Raw genomic sequence first — 22,721 nt, forward strand, 5'->3', positions numbered from 1 at the left:
TTTAAAATGATATTCTTCTAATAATAATCATAAGTTGTTTTTTTTATTTAACCAAACTACAGTGGTACAGTCTCAGAAAACTTTAAGTTTAAGATTACCCAAAAGAAAAGGCATAGAGTGATATAAGACATCTGCTAATTATCACAAACAAGAAGTTACACAGAAGATTTAAGAAAAGAAATGTACGATCAGATAAAAAGATAATCAAGTCATAATAAAGGTGAGACATAAAGCAATGAACTATCCTAGTAGTATCCTAGTAGTGCCATGGTGTGGGTATGAGTGCATATGTGTATGTTTGTATGTATATGTATATATACATATATATTGTTTCACAGGTATGTAGTAGTTACATTTTATATCATCAAAGGAACATCCATACTGATCATAAATTTATAGTGTAGAGAAATATAGTATGTATAAAATGTTTATAACAAAAATTTCAAAATCCCATGTAATTATCAAGGACAATTTAGAAATAAAAGAAAAATAGCTAATTTTAAAATGCAGCTACTTATTATTTAAAAATCACTTTTTTCTTACGCTTTTTGTTTTATGTCAAAATCATTTGCAGGAAGAACCTCCCTCTTTCTCCCTATTTTGTTAAAAAAAAAAAGAAAGAAAGAAAGAAAGAAAGAAAGAAAGAAAAGAAAAAAGAAAAAGAAAAAGAAAAAAAAAATGAAAACAGGTATAAAAGGGAATACTGTCAAAGCACGTAGCAGTATACATAAAACTGATCACCAGAGACCCCTTTATCTCTGCCTAGAACATGGAGGCATTTTTCCATTATATGTTCTCTGAGACCAAAATTGTCACAATTATTCAGAATTCAACTTCTCAATAGTGTTCTTATCATTTATATAATTTAGTGAAGTAATTTTGTCAATTTTTCCTAATACTGAAAGATATTTCTCTCTAAATTAATAAATACAGGTTTTCCCAGGCTTCTCTGAATTCCTTATTTCTTTTAAATCTTACTTAATATTTTATTTTTCCCAATTTGACATAAAAAACAATTTTAACTTTTTTGTTTCAAATTCTGACTTCCAAATCTCTCCCTCTTCTCTCCCTTCCCCTCCTCACTGAAAAGGCTAGCAATCTGACATAATTAAGTATAATAGAGGTCCATTTAAGTCATTCTGTAAAAGAACATACAGAAAAGAAAAAGAAAGTAAAGAAAATGTATCTTCCATCTGCATTCAAGCTCTACCAGTTCTTTCTTCTCTGGAGACAGACAGCACCTTCTATGACAAAAGTTCTGAAGAATTGTTTTAAATTACTGTACTGCTGTGAATAGCTAAATTACTCAGTGTTTCATCATACAATAGTGCTATTACTCCTAGTTCAATTCATTTTACATCAGTTAATACAAGTTTTTCCATTTTGTTTTCTGAGAGCACCCTGCTTCATCATTTTTTTAAAGCTATTTCATCACAATCATATAAAACAACTTCTTCAGTCACTCCCCAAGTGACATTCAATTTCCAATTCTTTCCCACAATGAAAAAAAAGGCTATATATTTGTACATTTAAGTCATTCCTTTTTGTTTCTTATTTTCATGTTTCTTTTGCATCTTATTTTTGAAAGTCCAATTTTCTATTCAGTTCTGGTCTTTTCATTAGAAATGCTTAAAAGTCTTCTATTTCTGTGAATATCCATTTTTCCCCCAGTTCTGTGGAACAGATTGATTCTTGCTTGTGGTTCTCTTTTATCCTCTGGAATATATCATCTTCCAAGACCACTGATCCTTTCATGTAGAGGCTGCTAAAATTTGTATTTTCTTGTTATCATGATTGTGACTGCAAGAAACATAAGTTGTTTCTTTTTGGCTGCTTAGAGTATTTTGTTCTTGATCTTGGAGGTTAGTAATTTCAGAAATTTCATTTTGAGATCTCTTTCAGGAGGTGATTCATAGAATCCTTCAATTTTTATTTTACCCTCTGATTCTAAAATAACAGGGCAGCTTCCCTTGATAATTTCTTGAAAGATAATGTCTAAACTCGCTCTTTTTTTTTTTTTTTTTTTTTGAGGCTGGGCTTAAGTGACTTGCCCAGGGTCACACAGCTAGCTTTCATTTGCCTAATTCTAATTTAATTTAATAATTTAAGAAATTATATTCCTCAGTGAGCTTTTGAACCTCCTTTTCCATCTGACCAATTCTATTTTTTAAGGATTTCTCTTCAGTGAATTTTTGTATATATTTTTTCCATTTAACCGATCTGGCTTTTTTAAGGCATTCTTCTCTTCACTGGATTTTTGAACCTCTTTTACCCATTTGGCCTATTCTGTTTTTTAAAGTGTTATTTTCTTCAGGATTTTTGTGCCTTCTTTACCAAACTATTAAGCTCTTTTTTCGTAATATTCTTGTGTCTCATTTCTCAATTTTTCCTATCACGCTTGATTTTTAAAATCCTTTTTGAATTGTTCTTTGCCATAAGACCAATTCATGTTTGTCTTAGAGGCTTTGGATGCAAGAATTTTGACTTGACTGTCTTTCTTCTGAGTATGTTTTGTTCTTCTTAGTCATCATAGTAGCTTTCAATAGTCAATTTTTTTTTCTATTGTTTGCTCATTATTTCAGCCTATTTCTTGACTTTTAACTCTATGAGAAAGTGGAATTCTGCTTCCCAAGTGCAGAGGTCCTTGTCCCAAGCATCAGGGATTTTGTGCAGCTATTTTCAGAAATAATTTTAAGAGCCTGTAAGTTTTTGTCCTCTTCCAAGGTAGTATGATGTAGGGAAAGATGTGTTTTCTACCCTATTGTACAATGCACTAATTTATAAGAGACTACAAGGACTCTTTCCAACCTTGGAACTGTGATCAGGGTCCCTGCTTTCTTGTGGCCACAAGCTCTGCTGTGCTACAGCTTCTCTTTGCAGTGGGACTAAGACTCAGGACTGCAACCCAGAACTAAGTATAATCAATGCAAGAGAGTCCTGATCCTGGTGTCCAGGAAAAGTGATCCCTATAAATCTCCTTCTGACCAGCTGTTCCAATCCCCTCATATCTGTGGGTTGAGAGAAAATGCCACTGCTGCCATTGACTCAGTCACCCCAAGGCCTGTTCCTGGTTTGCTAGGGCCTCGTCTGTGCTGATGCGAACTACACTGATGTGATCTGCACTGGACTGCACTTCTCTCTTACCATTTTGCAACAAATCTTTTCTACTGACTTGCTAAGTTGTCTTGGGATGGAAAACTGTTTCACTCCATTTTTTGTGAGTTCTGCCACTCTAGAATTTGTGTAGAGTGATTACTTAAAAACATTTGGAAGAGAGTTCAAGGGAGAGCTCAAGAGAGTCAGTGACTTTACGCCTCCATTTTGGCTCTACCTCCTGAATTCCTAAATTCTTAAGATATAATACTACTCCATTATTATTCTTAAAATCAATTTATTCAGCTATTCTTCAATCAATGAGGCAGCTACTTTGTTATCGATTCTTTTGATACCATCAGAGTACTGCTAGGAATTGTTTTTTACTATTTAAGAGACATTTCCTCCTGTTTTTGACTTGCTTGGAGTGTATTTCAATGTCAATGGGTATAAAAAGCTTAACCACTGGTAAGGAAGCTGAGTGGACGCCTATCAACTGGGAAATGGCTGAATAAGTTATGGTATATAAATGTTATAGAATATTATTTATTATTCTATAAGAAATGATCAGCAAGATGATTTTGGAGAAGTCTGGAAAGAATTACATGAAGTGATGCCGAGTGAAATGAGCAAAACCAGGAGATCATTGTACAGGGCAACAAGATTATACATACAATGATCAATTGTATTGGGCATGACTCTTTCCAACAATTAAATAATTCAGGCCAATTCCTTTTTTTTTTCTCTGAGGCTGGGGTTAAGTGACTTGCCAAGGGTCACACAGCTAGGAAGTGTTAAGTGTCTGAGACCAGATTTGACTCCCATCCTCCTGAATTCAAGGCTGGTGCTCTATTATCCACTGCGCCACCTAGCTGCCCCTGGCCAATTCCAATAGACTTGTGATGGAGAGAGTCGTGTGCTCCCAGAGAAAAGACTGTGGGAACTGAATGTAAATCATAACATAGTATTTTCACCTTTTTTTGTTGTTGTTGGCTTGCATTTTTCTCTCTCTCTCTCTTTTATTTTAATCTGATTTTTCTTGTGCAGTATGATGTAGAAATATATATAGAAGAAATGCACTTTTTATATTGGATTACTTGCTATCTAGGGGAAGGAGTAGGGAGAAGTGGGGGAGAAAATTTGGAACACAAGGTTTTACAAGGGTAAATGTTGGAAACTATCTTTGCATATATTTTGAAAATAAAAAGCTATTATTTAAGAAAAAAAGTTGAACCACTTTTCTTGGATAGTTTCAAATTATTCTCCAGAATGGAAAATTTTGTCAAAGTTTATTCTTTATTATAAGGGACAACTCTCTTGAAGGGCTAGGGGAAGTGATGGGGAAAATATAACAATAAGAATATAATTTTTGAAAAAAGAAAAGTAAGTTAACATTTTAAAAGTCAAGACATAAATTTGGTTGTCATTAACAGTGAATTGAGAGCTAATGGAAGGCACAAAATTAGAGAGTCTTCTGGGGGAAGAAGAGGAGGAGAGGGAAAGGAAGATGGAAGGTAAATGAGAGTATAAAAGGAGAAAGAAAAGAGAGAAATAAGAGAGAAGGAAAAGAGAATGAGTAGTAAGAAAGGAAAAGTAAGAAAGGAGACTTAAGAGAAACTCTTAAAGTTTGTCCAGGAAAGAAGAGAAATAAAATAGTAAAGAAGTTAAAAAAAAAAAATTAAAGAGAGAAGAAACTAAACTATGTCTGAAGGAAAAACAAGATTCAAGAAAAAAAAGGAGTAGGAGTCAAGAAAGTGAAAAAGAAAAACAGACAGTACTGAGGCAGAAAGGAAAGAAGCTTATGCCTACTGGCCTTGATCCCATTAAATCATGAGGTAAAGTCATGATTGGGGAAGAAATGTGCAGGAAAGTGGGAAGACAAAGTACTTAACTCCTTAAACTGAGAAAATCCAAATGAGACAGAATTGTAAAAGAAATAACTAGCCACATATAAAGCAATCACAAATATTTCTAGCCAAATATCCACCTGCCTATTAAATTATTAGGAATTTTGAGCATAATCTATATAAATTTATGATAAAGAGTCCTTACTGGGAGGTCATTTCAATGTCTTTTTTTTGCATTCTACAAAATAAGAGCTTATTTAGGGAGTGAATCACTTAGGATTTTTACTTTATATATGGAAGTGAAATATCCTACTGCCAATAATACCTGATTTAGATTGTTTTATACAATGTTCTACAGTGTCACTAATTGGACCAAAACAAATTTTTGACACTGAGGGGAAAGTTTGTAGCTTTTATGGTCTAGGTTTTATATTTTTTATTTGATTGTACAGAAATCTGTGTTTAAAATATAATTCAAAATTATTTTTCATTTTTTTCATAAGTTCATTAAAAAATTCATATATTTTTCATAAATTCATAAATAGTTCACCTGTCATTATTTAATGGAGAAATTCTTTCCTTCTATTAATAAATGCATTTCAAAAATATACTAATAACTTAATCACTTCTTTCTTTTCCTTGTTTCCACTGATAAAATAGAAACATGAAACTATCAGAAAAAGTGAGTTTCAACACTGTTTTTGAAATAATAAAATAGAAGCTCTTTAGTTTCTGGTTCTCCTCCTAGTTCCACCATAATTACAGTATAAACACAAACAAGGCATAAGACCTATTTGGGTCTTCAGTTTCCTCATTTATAAACTCTAGGAGTTAGGATAGAGGATCTCTAAGGATCTTTCCATGTTTAAATTCTATACTTAATTTTTTTTTAATTAAGAATTTTTGACTGGTAGTAATTTAGGATTCTTTTGACTTTCCTCCAAAACGAGATAATGTTTAAATAAAATGGATTTTACTGTCATGTCTTGCTTCTGTACTTTAACCACAAGTTTTCTAACAGTTGAATTTGAATGTAGTTAAAGCTTTACTTTATTTCAGCAAAGGAAATTCCTTTAGTTGATATCTTATAGTGGAAATGGACAACTGAGATAGATCTTCAAGCTAGAAGGGACCTTAGAAAACAACTTTTCTGCCTCTCATTTTAAAAATTAGGAACTGAGAAATAAAGGTTAATAACTTCTCCAAGATTATTGTATTTGCAAGTAGCAAAGACAAAATTAAAAAAATCCTTTAACACAAAAACTAGTAAAGAAAATTCCAAACAGATAACTTTTAGCATAATATACAATTTGTTCTTCCTGTCCTGCAGTACCACTTCTTCAAATGATCACTTTCATATAAAGCATTTTTGTGATTACAGAAAATGAGTATCTATCTGTATTCAACAACTGAATTCTCCAAGATATTTTTTAGCTATTTAGTTTATTTGAAAGATCTAAAATGTCGATACAATAGAACACAACCAATATAATAAATAAATGCTGAATGGAGAGATAAGAATAGATGTCTTGCCACAGAATTCAAGGATATAAAGCACTACAATATTTTAATCAAAATTTCCTCAACAATGTGCTATCTTCATTTCAAAAATCTTTTACCATCTTAACCAGACCTACATGTTGCCATTTATTTCACAGCATATATTTTCTAATGAGGAATTTCTGAAGTTGAGAGCATAAAGTAGTAAATGATTTAAATGCTACAGCTGAAGGAAAATTCATAAGCATGATCTATGACAGTGAATAGAACAATCACTGACTCCTAAGTATAAGAAAAAAGTGGTTATATAATGCCTCAACTTCTTCAAAAAATATTGAATGTTTTCTACATGCACATTGCTACATGCATTATTTTGTTCATAAGGTCTTGTGATGAGTCATATCAAACCATGCTACAACAACCACTTGTGTGCACACACCCTACCTTTTCTTAACTATAGGTTTTCTAAGAAGTGTGCCATCATTACTGTAGTTGTTGTCAGAATCATTATCAATTTTCTCGTTCTCACTGCGGGTAATCAAACTGTGTGTAGAAACATCTGAGCTGGCTCAACTCCCTTCTGATCTAGCACTGCCTGGATCTTGCTGTTGCTTTGAACCTTTAAATGACCTAATAAGAAAAAGAAAACATTCCATCATGGGCACTAGATAAATTTGAAAAAAGAGTAGAGTAAGTGCCAGTCTTGCAAAGCTACATTTTGAATGATCTTCCTTTCTTTCTATCAAGTTTCATAAAAAATTATCATAATTAGTGATAAGACTATATCATTTGACTGTAACATTAAATAAACTTGAAAATTTTGTAAATGTTGGTATATTTTAGCAATTTGTTTTTTAAAAATAAAAATTTGAAAACATTAAATATGAAAAATAAATTGAATTGCATATAATGTTCTTATTTTCCATTCTTTTCCTTAATAAAGGTATCTTTAGAATAGCAATATGCCAAATGTGGAAGGAGACAATTAACAGGACAGAGCGCCACTTGCTGGTTTAAAGATATTATTCACATGAATACTTTAAAAAAAAAAAATTATACATACACACACACACACACACACAGCAACTTCATTCTCTGAAGTTGATAGTTAATTTTAATCATATTATATACTAGCTCCTCTAAAAAGAGCCAATAATATAGTATCTCTACCACATATTCAAAATAAAAAGAAAATCTGTTAATTACTGTAACAAGAAAAAACAGCACCAGAAAACATTCAGAAGAATCAATAACCAACAGTTTTTTTAAAAAAACTCTTATTAAAAAAAAGCATTTTAAATGGTTTCAATTGCCATAAATAATAATGAAACACTTTTACAGAAAATAATTATCTCAATTTCCTCTCTATAATCAACTGTGAACTAACAAAAATATATTATTTTCTAGTTTTTAAAAATAATTAATTCAAAATTAGGTCTTAAGTGAACTGTAAACTGACATCAAATACAAGCAAAATGTAAATAGTATAAAAAATGCAATCTCAAAAGACAAAATAAAAGATTTCTACAAGTTGATCTCAAATTCAATTGTTTTTATAAATAGTACTGTTGCCACTTATTTTGATCTTGAATTCATTTATGCATTATATGGAAGAATAAAATTAAATTTAAGCTTTAAAAGAATTAAGTAGTAATTCTTTTGGACCTAAATAAAATAACAACAAAGTCTGTTTTTACCTTGGTTTGGTTGCATGTTCATATTTGGTCTAGGGCCATAGTTTCCCATGGGCTGTCCTTGACTCATTGTCATTTGATTCTGTACTGGCATACTTTGTGAGGATGGCACTGAATGGTTGTAACCTCCCATGGAACCATGATTACTTGAAGGCATGTTCATGGAACTGTTTGTCATATTAAGCTGATTGGGTCCAGGTCCCTGCATAGGCATATGGTTTGGCCCTTCGAAGAAAAATTAACAGCTTCAGTAAATAGATGGTCCCTTCCAAAAAGAAGTTTTCATAAAATAATATTATGAAATAAAATCATAAAACACAAACTTAAAATGGAGAATAAGGAAAGTGGATTTAATGTAAAATTTATTACTAAAAGACAACTTTCTACCTTTTAATAGGTAGAAAGTAAAAGTCAAAAGCACTATTATACCAAGTCCATCTCTTATCTAAGTTGATCATAAGCTAGATATGTTTGAAGTACCTTGTTTTTCATTTTCCCTCCTTCATGACACTTGACAACTATTCCTAGATGTTGGCAACTTCTGCACAGACTCTTAACTTACTTAACTATTCCAAATGGCCTAACACCAGATTTCATCAAAGACCATGTCAAAGGTTACTTTGGCATATGGAAAGGAGGGAAAAGGCTCACATCCAAATGTCTAGTTTCAGAATGTAGTAGAGGTTATATCAAAATTCTGAACCAAAACCTAGACAAAAATACCACAATGTAAGGTAGTACAATACTTGCAAGTATTGCAAACACATCTCCAATATATTAGCTGATGATATGCTTCAAAGTAAGATGAGGAGGCAGAGTGAAAGAATCATTTGAACTGTTTCCCATCTAAAAACAAGTATAGAAAATGGTACTATGTGTGCGAAAATTAGACAACCAAAAGTGAGGCAAATTGGGCCCTAATTCCAACTATATTTATTGTTACCTTGAACTAATCACTTCCCTATCTGAGTCTTAGAATCTTCATCAATCACATGCAGAAGCTAGACAAAATAATCTATGAGGACCATATGAGTCTGGGTCAGTGCATAGGAAAGTAAGTTAGAACTTAGCTGCCAAAGCAATATGTCTCTGAAGTGTCACATGCTACCTTGTCAGGCTGTCCTCATTCTAAATGCCATTTTTAATCAAAATGTGGCTTAGACTGGTTAAAGGAACACTGGATGGAACATAATGTGATCTCTTCTGCTTTCATTTTCTCCTCTACTAATAGGAGTCAGTGACCTAATTAACCACACAAGAAACTAACACTCAAAAACTAAAAGGTTTAAGATCACTAATTTTAAAAATTATACTTCAAAACAACTGAATAAGTAAACAGCATCCAATGGCCTGAGAATTAAGACAACTTTCAAAGGGGGTGCACTTACAACAAAGGAATAAAAACACTGGAGCTCTGGCTCATACAAAAACTTTTTTTCTCACCTTAATGTGTGAGCATGATCTCTCAATGAAAATTAAACCGCAAATATTGCTAATAACATCAATAAATAATATGAAAAGTTAGTGGCAAATTTTGACTTTTTTCTGTTTCTTCCACCATGTTATTTTTAAAGTAAATTTAAAATAAACCATATCCAAAATGTACTTTTATAAAAATCTATTCATAAACAGATAAATCATGGGGCCAATATTTTTTTTCTCCTAAAAAGCTTTTAAAGCCAGCTATATTGCATGGTTTCAGACAGACTAAATTTAGCCAGTTCTGTTCATCAGAGGAATGCTGTGTGTCAGCTACATCAAAGCCCAAGGGCAGCCTGATAAACACTGAATACAGGTCACGTAGCTCTGTAGCTAACAAACTCTAAGAGAGCTTGTACTCGGGGGCATTCAAAGCAGTTTTGTCATCAACAATCTAGTATCCCTTGAGCCCCCATGTCGTTTCAGTTGCTAAGCAACTCTGGTGTTAATGTCTTAGAAGAGAAAAACTTACCAGGCATCTGGCCGTTCATCTGGTTCTGCATGTGTGGTGCAGGAGGACCCCCACCTACCATTCCATCTGAAGACATGTTGTGAGAACGTGGAGGTGGGGGAGGGCCACTCTGATTCATCCCTCCTGGACCCATAGGCATATTCTGTGTGGGTGGCTGAAAGAAAACAGTTTAGGGAAACAAGAGAAGCGGTTAGTCTAATCATATTATGTGTACATATGTTAAAACAGTTGCCTATGTTGTTAAGTAAGGCTTGAAGGATAAATGAATTTCATATTTTCAATAACATAACACATTACAATATTAATTTCAGTGACACACATTTAAAATATTTCCATCAACTTTACATAATGGATTAATTAACATGCATACAACATAAGTCTATCTTATAACCAAAAAAAAAAAAAAAAATCACTTTGTCCAGCTTGTTAAAATTTAAAGTAATGATGAAAATAACCAAAAATTTTAAAGTTTCATAACAAGAGACTTTTCTTCATCAATGCAAAACTTCCAACCATCTGTTATTTCTAAAATGCAAAACTGGGCAAAAATAAAACAAATTTAAGGCTTGATACTTCTTTCTGTCAGCAATACCTATATATCTCTTCCAAGGCCAATAATAAATTTATTTCTAAAAAGAAGGAATGACCAAAAAACTAAGATATAAAGAGCCTTAAAATGTTGATAGTGCATTTTACTATTACAAAGGATATATGCATATGTAGTAAAGGGGAAATTTTTTTTTTTTCTTTAAACACCAAGGACCTAGCTTAACCCAACACTTTTTGTTGAATACCTCATGGACTAGAAACACATTACTGATAGCCTCCAAGGGTCCAGAGACAGCTGCCTCGAAAGGATGCCTTTGGCAAATTTCCTAATGAAATTGTGAGGAAAATAACTGACTAACCTTGAGAGTTCTAAAAGGGACATGAAGAAAAAGAACAAATCATGAACTGATCTGCAACACCTGGTTTCAATCTTGGAGATATTTCAGAACAGAAACATAATGAGTACTTTCTCTAATCAGAATAGCAGAAACATGTGAACATTAGACTGGCAAAACATGTAAGGAATCCTCATACTTCTATATTCACTTCAAGTTCTTAGTAACCTCTAGGATCATCTTTGTTATTATATATACACAATTGAATGCTTTGCAAAAAGACTAGATGTTATCCTGATTCCATCCCATAAAATTCACAATATCAAATTCTCACTAACTGTGCCATACAATAATGATTCTTGCCTTCCTTAAGATGGTCTCAAAAAATTAATACTGGCACACTACTTTCTATGAAACTTTAAACTCCTTCCCCCAAAATCTGAAGTTTCCTTAATAATTAGTATTTTGTTTCATTATTAAAAAAAACTGAAAATATAAATACTAAGTACTATAACATCCACTATTTTTAATTATTACTTATTTATATCCCTCTCCTATCACCATGAACTCATAATCCAGAAAACTAACTCTGAAGTACTGATTCTAACCTCTTTTGCCTTTTCCTACCTTCTCCTTAAAAGTCTTGACTCAAAACCTGTTTTCTTTCTATTTCTAAATGTCTAATTATGCTATCTGTTTCTACTGTTTCCAATCCCTAATCTTTAATACCTTTGTGAATATCCTTCCTTCAGGGCTACTTGGACTACTTACTTTTTTCAAGACTTAAGATTGCTTCCTCAAAGAATCTCAATTACTACCAAAATTTTATTTGCCAACATTGTAATGAGCTTCCCAAATGTCTTCATCTAACACACTTTTCTCCAATTAATGTCCCACCATCAGCTGTAAAAGTCATACACTATATGTTATCATCCTGCTATCACACAAAAACAGAAAAAACAAACAGAATTACTCACTATTCATTTATCCTTCAACTTAATCAGAAGTAATACTTTTCTCTCTGCCGCTGAAGTATAACTCTTGGAACTATTTTGAATTTACTGCTATTTGTTGCCCCTTACATTCTACCTTGGAGATTCTTAAATTATGGCTCAAAATCTGTATTTTTATGCCTAGCCTCTGTAATTCACAGAAGGCTATCAAGTAGAGTAGGACGGTTTGTGAAGAAAAAGTAAAGACAATGGAACTAAATCAGAAAAGCATGGTACAATTGACAAAACTTTGGATATGGATGTTAGAGGACCTCAGTTTGATTCCCAGTTCTGCTACTTACTACCTGGGTGACCTTCGGCAAGTCATTTCCCCTCTTTGGGCCTCAGTTTCCTCATCTGTAAAATGATGGGGTTGGATTCAATGACCTCTAAGGTCTTTTTCCAGCTCTAAAATCTATGATCCTATGAGAATAAGACAGGAAGATGGAAAAGGAGTGAGATTCTAAAATTGCAGCTATTAAGGGACTTCTCTGTTCCTAAAAAAAAAAATTGGCAAAAAAAAAAGTTTAATTTTCACTCTCTCCTACTATTGACAAAATAGTTATTTTAAAATTTCCCTAACATACACTTTATTCATTAAGCTCTCAATTATTATCTACCTAAAAGCCCTTATAATTGCTAACAATATAGGAGGGAAATTACAGCAAATCTTATCTAAACCAAATATGGTTATTAATAACTGACTAAAAATACTTTCGTTCTCATATCATAATCACAAAGCCAAAAAGGAATTAAAAATAGCAAAAAAAAAAATTTTTTATAAAATTATTTTACTACACTTAAAATATCTTAAGTGAAAATATATACAAATGTACAAACTAATTAGAAGCAAATTGCCTAATAAACATTCATAAATATGAATTTTATAGTTACTAATGTAATTATGATGATTATGAACAACAAATATAATTCTGCCTTATTAGCTAATATAGAATAACCTAAATTAAATAATTAGGCATAAAACCAAATCTTGATCTAGATTACTTCAGAATATTTTTTCATGTCACTTTTTTGCAAAGCATTATTTTAAAAGTAATATAATCCCCGGCTTTTGTGAGTCATTTGTATTATCATCAATAATATAAATCTCCACAAGGAGGCACCAAAATAACACATTAAGGAATTTTAGTATAACAAATACAGGTATTCTTCAAAATAGGATATATAATTCATGTAAGTTTTTCTATAAAGTATAATTATTCGTGTTAATAACCATTATTTGTCACTGATTTGCACTAAAAATTATATGCTCATAGGCTCATTTTCTTATAAGAGGATTCTTAGAATGAGTTCACTTCAGGAACTTATATATTAACAGATTAGCAAACATTTCAAGCACGTCTATTATTACAAGGTTAAAAACCAATTCTGACATCACTTCCAGAGCCAGTACCTACTTGAGGGCTTACACTTAATGGCCAAAAAAAAAAAAAAATTAGCAAGATTTTTTTAAAATTCCCTAATTACAGATTTAACAATGCCCATCTAAAATTTGTTCTTTTCCTTCATAAATTCTGTAACAGTGAAATTTTGCAGGTTATTTTGTCATATAATAATATATTATACAATGAAAGATCACAAAATTTAGAGAAAAAAACTAAGAATTCAAATCCTTAGTCTATTTACTAGCTGTTACTTTATGTCTTAAAAAAAAAAAAATCTGTTTCTGAGATCTTACTTGTCAAAGTCTGAAAGTCTCAAAGATAGTTGAGTTTCATATTTTTAATTTTTCTAGCTATTACAAAAGTGTCTCAAAGTATGTTCACATAACCAATATTACACTTGGAAAAGGGACAGGGCTAGAAAAATCAATATTGATTCTCAAAACTAATTTCTCCAGTAAATTTAAGTATGATTATTTAATCTTCCTTCAAATATTTTACACGAATTTCATTCCGTTTAATAGCAGCTGATGTGAAAAGGAATAGAACTTGCAATAAGGAGAGCTGAGTTAAAATCCCACTCAGCTGTGAACTTGGAAGGAAAGGGAATTACTTAAATTTCTTGTTCATCAATATCTTCATCCATAAACAGGAATAATCATCAGTCCCTATATTGGGTATTATCCCAGGTTTATGAAGATACACAGTTGAGTTAATCTAAGTTTAGTACTTTATAAAACTAAGTGCTGTAAGAAAGCTATATAGCTATTATAAAGTACAGAAAAATAAATTCTGCATTAATAAAATCTCATCATGTACATAACAAACATGCTTTCAAAACTTCTAATTAGAGAAACAAAAGTTCTTCAAAGGAAAAACTACCAAAATGAAATAAAATGTCCTAAGAGAGAAATAAAAATAAAGACAAAGTTAGTATACTACTTAAAAATACACAATATGTTGGTTTTCATTTGAACTAACTATATAAACATCAAAATTACTTCATGTATATTTTACCCTAAGATGAATTTACAAATATGCTTTACAATTTATAAACATTTTGCCTGATGTCTTAGTCTCTTAAATATGATTATCACTATTTTAAAAATATATAGGGGTACCCATATTAGGCACAATAACGACTGTGAGGCTGTGGGAGCCTGAGACTTAAGTCCAGATTTAATTCTTTACTTTTCTTTCATTTGGCCAAAGACATTACAATAATAGTAAAACTGTAACAGCAATTTCTTAAGTCCCAAGACTAATTTGGCCTCAGGTGGAACATTTTGGCTAGGTTACTCTTTCCTAAGGATTTTCTGAAGATTTAAGAATAAAATGCAGGGGCAGCTAGATGGGATGGCACCAGCCCTGAAGTTAGGAAGAGCTGAGTTCAAATCCAGTCTCAAACACTTACACTGTGTGACCCTGAGCAAGCCACTTAATCCAACTACCTTGCCAAAAAAAAAAAAAACAAAAACAAAAAAAAACACAGTAATAATAAAATGCAAGTCAAGAGCAGTGAATAGTAGGCAATCATATAATTAGCATCTCACAGGCAGCGATGATACTATTCAATCAGCAGGAATATTATAATAATTTGACATTTAAACCCTCATAATACAGGCCTTGATCTCTCTTTATTTTTGAGTCTCAGTATTGTTATTCTTTCTTTTGTGAAATGCACCAAAAGTCATCTCTTTCATGAGCTCTTCCCAATTCCTCCTCAAGATGGTCTTTGCTATCTCAAAATTGAAGAAAAAACTTGAAACCGGTCTTTGCTATCTCAAAATTGAAGAAAAAACTTGAAACCATGCTGGCTGGATTCACTACAAGTTTATATATGGGTCTTCACTAGGCAAGACAATCCTTTTGTATTTCCCCATTCTTTATGTGGCTTTTCCAAACTTTTCATCCCTCCTCAAACTTCTCATGTCTCCTCTTCTCTGCTAAGAAACTTGCTTCACTTTTGAGGCATATAAATGAGAGTTCCTCTTATCCCCTGTTCACTCACACTATTCTCCTTCATCCTGTCTCATATAAAAATGTGCTCCCTAATAAACTGGGAAAACATTTTTACTATTAAAGGTTCTGATAAAAGTCTCATTTCCAAAATATATAGAGGACTTACTCTAATTTATAAGAAATCAAGACATTCTCCAATTGATAAATAAAACAACTCTGAGATACCACTATAACACCTCTCAGATTGGCTAAGATGACAGGAAAAGATAAGGACAAATGTTGGAGGGGATGTGGGAAAACTGAGACATTGATGCATTATTGGGTGGAGTTGTCAATGGATCCAACCATTCTGGAGAGCAGTTTGAAACTATACTTAAAAAGTTGTCAAATGGTGCATACCCTTTGATCCAACAATGTTACTACTGGATTTATATCCCAAAGAGATATTAAAGAAGGGAAGGGACCTATATGTGCAAAAATGTTTGTGGCAGCCCTTTTCGTAGTGGCTAGAAACTGGAAATTAAATGGATGCCCATCAATTGGAGAATGTCTGAGTAAATTATGGCACATGAATGTTATGGAATATTATTGTTTTATAAGAAATGACCAGCAGGATAAATACAGAGAGGCTTGGAGAGACTTACATGAACTGATGCTGAGTGAAATGAGCAGAACCAGGAGATCATTATACACTTCAACAACAATACTATATGAGGATCAATTTTGATGGAAGAGGCTATCTTTGGCAATGAGAGAATCCAATTCAGTTCCAATTGATCAGTGAACACAACCAGTTACACCCAGCAAAAGAACACTGGGAAATAAGTATGGTCCACAACATAACATTTACATTCTTTCTGTTGCTGTTTGCTTGCGTTTTTGTTTTTCTTCCCAGGTTATTTTTATCTTTCTAAATCCAATTTTTCTTGTACAACAAGAGAACTGTATAAAGATGTACATATATATTGTATTTAAGATATATTTTAACATGTTTAACATGTATGAGACTGACTACCATCTAGGGAAACGGGTGGAGGGAAGAGAAAAGTTGGAACAGAAGTGTTTACAAGGATCAATGTTGAGAAATTACCCATGCATATGGGTATGTCAATAAAAATCTATTAAAAAAAAAAAAAAAAAGTGCTCCCTTCGCTTGGTCAAAGCAAAACCTACATACACAAGTGAACCTATTCCATTCAGCCTAGCAGGCAGCCCTCCTTTTCTCTCCACTCTTGCTAATTTTCAATCTCTATGTCTATTGTATATTCCCATAGCATAGAATCTCATGTCTCTCTCATCCTTAAAAAAACTCAACTGATTCACATATGCCCATTAGCTGATTTCCTATGTTACTCTTCCCCTCTGTGCTAAATTCCTAAAGAAAGGAATCCACTTTCTTCCCTCTTGCTTTTATTTCAGGATGGCCTCCAATTTCATCACTCAAATAACAGATTTTTTCAGTTACAAATGATCTTCTAATCATCAATTCTAATAGTTTTTTCTCACTCCATCTTTCTTGACCACTCTCCATCATCTGACACAATCACTGTCTTCAATTTTCATGAGATTGCTCTCTTCCTGATTCTCCTCCCATTTGTCCCTTGACTGATTCTCATCAATCCCTATGGATTCAATCATCTCAGATAATTGTCAGATCTCTTTATCCAAATCTTGCCTTTTTCTTGACCTCCAATGCACATTTCCAAACACCTATTTGACTTCTTAAAGTAGATATCTTTTAGATTTCTTAAGTTCCAAATGTTCCAAACTGAACTCGTTATCATTTCCCAAAAATTTTTTCCTTTATTTTTTGAGGAAATGATCTTGGAAGCAAATATTGATAATGATAATTGAATAAACTGCAAAATTTACACAAATACTTCTCAATTCTTCATCCTTCAACAACAACAAAGACAGTCTACAACAGTTGTTAAATTTCTTATACATATGGATGACCTTTTTTTCCCCTTTAACTTACCAAAAAATGGCTTTTTCCTTTCTCCCCCATCATTAGGAAAATATCTATGTTGGTAATTAAGACTGTATTATTCCATATTTTTCTTCACCTTATCTTATTACTATTTTTCCTCAAACTTTAATTCAAAAACTGATTTAGTAACACTTATTACTTACTTGTTCTAGATATATCTAAGCTCTTGTTTGTGAACAGCTGAACTTGGAAGGAATTGGTCTAAGGGAAATCTGACTTACGACTTTTGTTTAAAAAAAAATGTTTTCTCTGTGGAATTATGACACTTTTTAGTCTATGGACAATGAAAAATATATTCTAAAAGTTTCTAGGATACAAAATAAATCCACATAAATCCTCAGTATTTTTATATATCACCAACAAAATGCAACAGCAGGAGTTACAAAGAGAAATTCCATTCCAAACAAATGTTGAGAGTATAAAATATTTGGGAATCCATCTACCAAAGAATAGTCAGGAATTATATGAGCAAAATTACAAAACACTTGCCACAAAAATAAAGTCAGATTTAAATAATTGGAAAGACATTCAGTGCTCTTGGATAGGCCGAACGAATATAATAAAGATGACAATACTCCCCAAACTAATCTATTTATTTAGTACTATACCAATCAGAGTCCCAAGAAACTATTTTAGTGACCTAGAAAAAATAACAACAAAATTCATATGGAAGAATTGCAAGGGAACTAATGAAAAAAAAGTCAGATGAAAGTGGTGTAGGTGTACCTGATCTAAAGCTATATTATATAGCAGCAGTCACCAAAACCATTTGGTATTGGCTAAGAAACAGACCAGTCGATCAGTGGAACAGATTAGGTACAAAGGACAAAAAAGGGTACATCTATAGCAATCTAGTCTTTGACAAACCCAAAGATACCAACATTAGGGATAAAAATTCATTATTTGAAAAAAACTGTTGGGAAAACTGGAAATTAGTATGGCAGAAATTAGAAATGGATCCATACTTAACACCATATACCAAGATAAGACCAAAATGGGTCCATGATTTAGCCATAAAGAATGAGATCATAAATAGATTAGAGGAATAGAGAATAGTCTATCTCTCAGACCTGTGGAGGAGGAAGGAATTTATGACCAGAGGAGAACTAGAGGTCATTATTGATCACAAAATAGAAGATTTTGATTACATCAAACTAAAAAGTTTCTGTACAAACAATACTAATGTAAACAAGATTAGAAGGGAAGTAACAAATTGGGAAAATATTTTTACAGTTAAAGGTTCTGATAAAGGTCTCATTTCCAAAATATATAGAGAACTGACCCTAATTTATAAGAAATCAAACCATTCTCCAATTGATAAATGGTCAAAGGACATGAACAGACAATTCTCAGATGATGAAATTGAAATTATATCCACTCACATGAAAGAGTGTTCCAAATCACTACTGATCAGAGAAATGCAAATTAAGACAACTCTGAGATACCACTACACACATGTCAGATTGGCTAATATAACAGGAACAAATAATGACGAATGTAGGAGGGGATGTGGGAAAACTGGGACACTAATACATTGTTGGTGGAGTTGTGAAAGAATCCAACCATTCTGGAGAGCAATTTGGAACTATGCCCAAAAAGTTATCAAACTGTACATACCCTTTGATCCAGCATTGCTACTATTGGGCTTATATCCCAAAGAAATACTAAAGAGGGGAAAGGGACTTGTATGTGCCAAAATGTTTGTGGCAGCCCTTTTCGTAGTGGCCAGAAACTGGAAAATGAATGGATATCCATCAATTGGAGAACGGTTGGGTAAATTATGGTATATGAAGGTTATGGAATATTACTGCTCTATAAGAAATGACCAGCAGGAGGAATACAGAGAAGTTTGGAAAGACTTACATCAATTGATGCTGAGTGAAATGAATAGAACCAGAAGATCGCTGTACACTTCAATGTTGTATGAAGATGTATTCTGATGGAAGTGGATATCTTCAACATAAAGAAGATCCAACTCACTTCCAGTTGATCAATGATGGACAGAAACAACTACACCCAGAGAAGGAACACTGGGAAGTGAATGTAAATTGTTAGCACTACTGTCTTTCTATCCAGGTTATTTATTCCTTCGGAATCTGATACTTAACGTGCAACAAGAAAATTGGATGATTTACACACATATATTGTATCTAGGTTATACTGTAACACATGTAAAATGTATGGGATTGCCTGTCAATCTAGGGGAGGGAGTAAAGGGAGGGAGGGGATAATTTGGAAAAAATGATTACAAGGGATAATGTTATAAAAAAAAAAATTTACTCATGCATATATACTGGCAAAAAAATTTTTATAATAAAGTGATTTTGTTTTCAGTTTAAAAAAAAAGTTTCTACAAAGCCAGTGTACTAACCAGTCACATACTACTTTTTTATGCTGCGGGGTCTTCTATCAGAAAACATTTTGTTATTTGGTTTTTAAATTTTATTTAATTACTTTTTTCTGCTTTGTACAATTTACCACAAATTTATCCTAAGTTGCATAACTGTTCACCAATTTAAAAAATAAAAATAAATTCTTTGAGCCTGTTACTTCATTTGTAAGAAAAAAATAATACTAATGGCAAATACCACAAAGTGGCTTTGAATATTAAGATTTATACAAAGTATTCTCTATATTTTAAGTCACTAAATGTCTCTCATTATTACTGTCTATATTTCCGTGTCTTCTATATTTCATTTACATAGTAAAAAACAACTAAGTTGCTTCTTATAAGTAGTCCTAAAATGAGTGAGATTTTTTTTTAAATGGATAAGAAGCTCTCAATAGAAAAACTGACCCTCTTAACTCCTGTCTTTCATTTAAAACCATAAACTGAGCTAATTAGGATCAGATAATATTATATGCACTACCACAATAGCTATACTAGTTAGAAACATTAAAATCCAATGCTCAAATCTAATAAGGGCTAGGAAACTACTGAGCAACCTAGGCAACAGTGGATGAAGGGCGAAGCCTGCAATCAGGAAGACTAGTTCAAAACTGACTTCAGAAACTCACTAGGTTTGAGACCCTATGCAAGTCACTTAAATTCTATTTGTCTCAAAGACAGTTTCCTAGAATGTAAAATGAGTATAATTAAAGCACTTACTTCCTATGATTATTATGAGGTTCAAATAGTATAATCACTATAACATGCTCAGCATAGAGCCTGTCATATAGTAAACAAAATATAAATGTTTATTATCATTTTCCACCAATATAAAAAATTAGAGATGTGCTATTTTTTGTCCTTTGTGCTTGAAGAAAACCATGACTTCAGGGAATTGTTGCCATGACATATAAGTGAATTGGATTTAAGTGAGGGTGGGCTGGGCAAAGTTCCCAGTCACATTGTCTCATCAAGAACCATCTGGGTCCAGTGCCAAGATATAGCTCAGGACAATTCAGATGGCCCTAGATGCAGTGGGAGATCTTGGCTTTTTTTTAAACTAAAGGCTCTGATTGCATCAATGGTCCTTTTAGGGATTAAGACTAGGTAAGAAATGAGGCAAAGAATGGCCTCTTTTACCTAGTCAAAAAAAAAAAAAAAAAAAAAATCAGGAAGGGGAAGATAAAAGAGAAACAATTGCTATTTACTTTCACTGAGTCAATCAGGACCTCCTAAATAAAGACCAATTGAGGGTTGGCCTGGGATCTATTATTGGCTAATCAATGAGGACCAGAGTGATTTGGGTTTAAGGCATGATTCTGAAAGAAAAGAAATCTAGCAGTGAACCCTAAGATATCCTGGGAGATTTCAACAATGAAGAAAAATTTGATATTCCTTTGGGAGAAAGAAAGAAAAGGAGGGAGGAAGGGAGCTTAAGGAAAGAAAGGAAAGGAAAGGAAGAAAGAAGGGCAAGTGTAATAAATGTTTGCTGTCTTCCACCAATATAAAAAAATTAGAGATGAGCATGGCTTAAATTGTATATAGAAAGCAACAGAGAGCCTGTGAAGTCTGTCTCTGATATATAATGGCTACATAATCCTGGGCAAGTCAACTTCTGGCGCCCTAGTCCAACACTTATTAAACTGTGAATAATAACCCCATATAGGATCATGTAATCAAATGGGGGGGAGGGTAAAGAAAAATTTGACAAGAGTAAAAAATGCAATGAATCTGATGTGCATCTGGCAGCATTTGCCTGCTGTAAATTTCATTCTGAATATACAACATGTGCACTTTGCACTGCAAATGCACAAATGCTGCCCAAAACCTTAGCTTGGATTCAATATGAGAGCTAAGTAAAAATTTCTCAGGAGAAAGGATGTCCCGAGTGGAAGAAATTTAAAACTCCCTGCCCCAGCTAATTCAAGCTCTAAATGCAGAAAAAAAAGTTTCCTCATCTGGGAGTTTCCCATACCAATAAAATAATATGTCTATTCCCCTATCCCCCTATTTAAAAAACTTGAAATAAACTTTAAATGTTGTCAATATAATAAAATTTAAAAATTCCTAATCCTCAGGAGGAAGTTTAGACATTTTCTATAATATAAAAATACTTTTTATTTCCCCACATTTACTAAAATCATTTAGCAAATTAAAAGAATCCCCTCTACATATTATACACACCATAACAAATCTTCAACCACCCCTCAAATTCTCAATCTCTTTTTCTTCTCACTCCACTCTCCTTCTCCCCACCTCTCCACCCCCCCCAACCCCCCACCCCGGCAAGTTCCAAAGATTAATTCTGAAATATCAAACTTCCTGGCTCAATAAGACATCTAATATGCCCTCTACTAGTGATGTCACAGACTCAAGGGATGAATATTTTATCATTTATACTGAAGACTGTCCATGGGGATATAAAAATTGTCAGCTGAGGGCTTTGGAGGACATCTAACAGAGCCAGAAGTATAGCATCACAGAAAATTACACTTCTGGGACCCAAAAACAATGTAAGATGTAAGAACAAGAAAATCCTTAATTCACACTAGGTTTATGTTCTTCTAGAATAAAATTGAAAATGTTATAAGAGGAACCTTCTAACCCTGAACATAAACTAAAAACATATAAAATAGATTTTATAAGCTTAAAATGAGTGAAGTTTTATAAACTACAACATTTAATATAATCACAGCTCAAGTTTTCACAATTTTCACATTTCCTTTTTTGTTTTCTCATATTTCAAATTCATTCAACAAACGCTTATTCAATACCTACTATTTAAAAAGCCACATCCATAGCCTCCTGAATGTATCTGATCATAAAAGCAAAGTAGAAATGAGCCTGGTAAGTACTGGACAAGAGATTTCCTGAAATTACATGGTACTACAAAGTAAATAGTCACAAAGTCCTACTCTTGATACTTCAACTTGTTTCCAAAAAGGCAAAGAAAGTATTAAGAGATGCATTATCAGTAGACTAGACTGACCACTGGCTGAGGAACTCTTTGGTCATG

At 32.7% G+C, this 22,721-nt stretch overlaps 1 protein-coding gene across 3 annotated transcripts in view; it reads right to left on the reverse strand.

Moving 5' to 3' along the window:
* The window catches only part of SS18 (SS18 subunit of BAF chromatin remodeling complex), a 98,948-nt gene that overhangs the window by 35,735 nt on the left and 40,492 nt on the right, over positions 1–22,721 (reverse strand). For all 3 annotated transcript variants that reach the window (XM_074276933.1, XM_074276914.1, XM_074276923.1), the window contains exons 4-5: positions 10,086–10,239; positions 8,138–8,359 (exon numbers count right to left, since the gene is read on the reverse strand). In XM_074276933.1, the coding sequence (XP_074133034.1) occupies positions 8,138–8,359; positions 10,086–10,239 (376 nt within the window). The remainder of the gene's footprint in view (positions 1–8,137; positions 8,360–10,085; positions 10,240–22,721) is intronic.

The sequence above is a fragment of the Sminthopsis crassicaudata genome, chromosome 1 (assembly GCF_048593235.1).
Source record: "Sminthopsis crassicaudata isolate SCR6 chromosome 1, ASM4859323v1, whole genome shotgun sequence".
Classification (NCBI taxonomy): domain Eukaryota; kingdom Metazoa; phylum Chordata; class Mammalia; order Dasyuromorphia; family Dasyuridae; genus Sminthopsis; species Sminthopsis crassicaudata.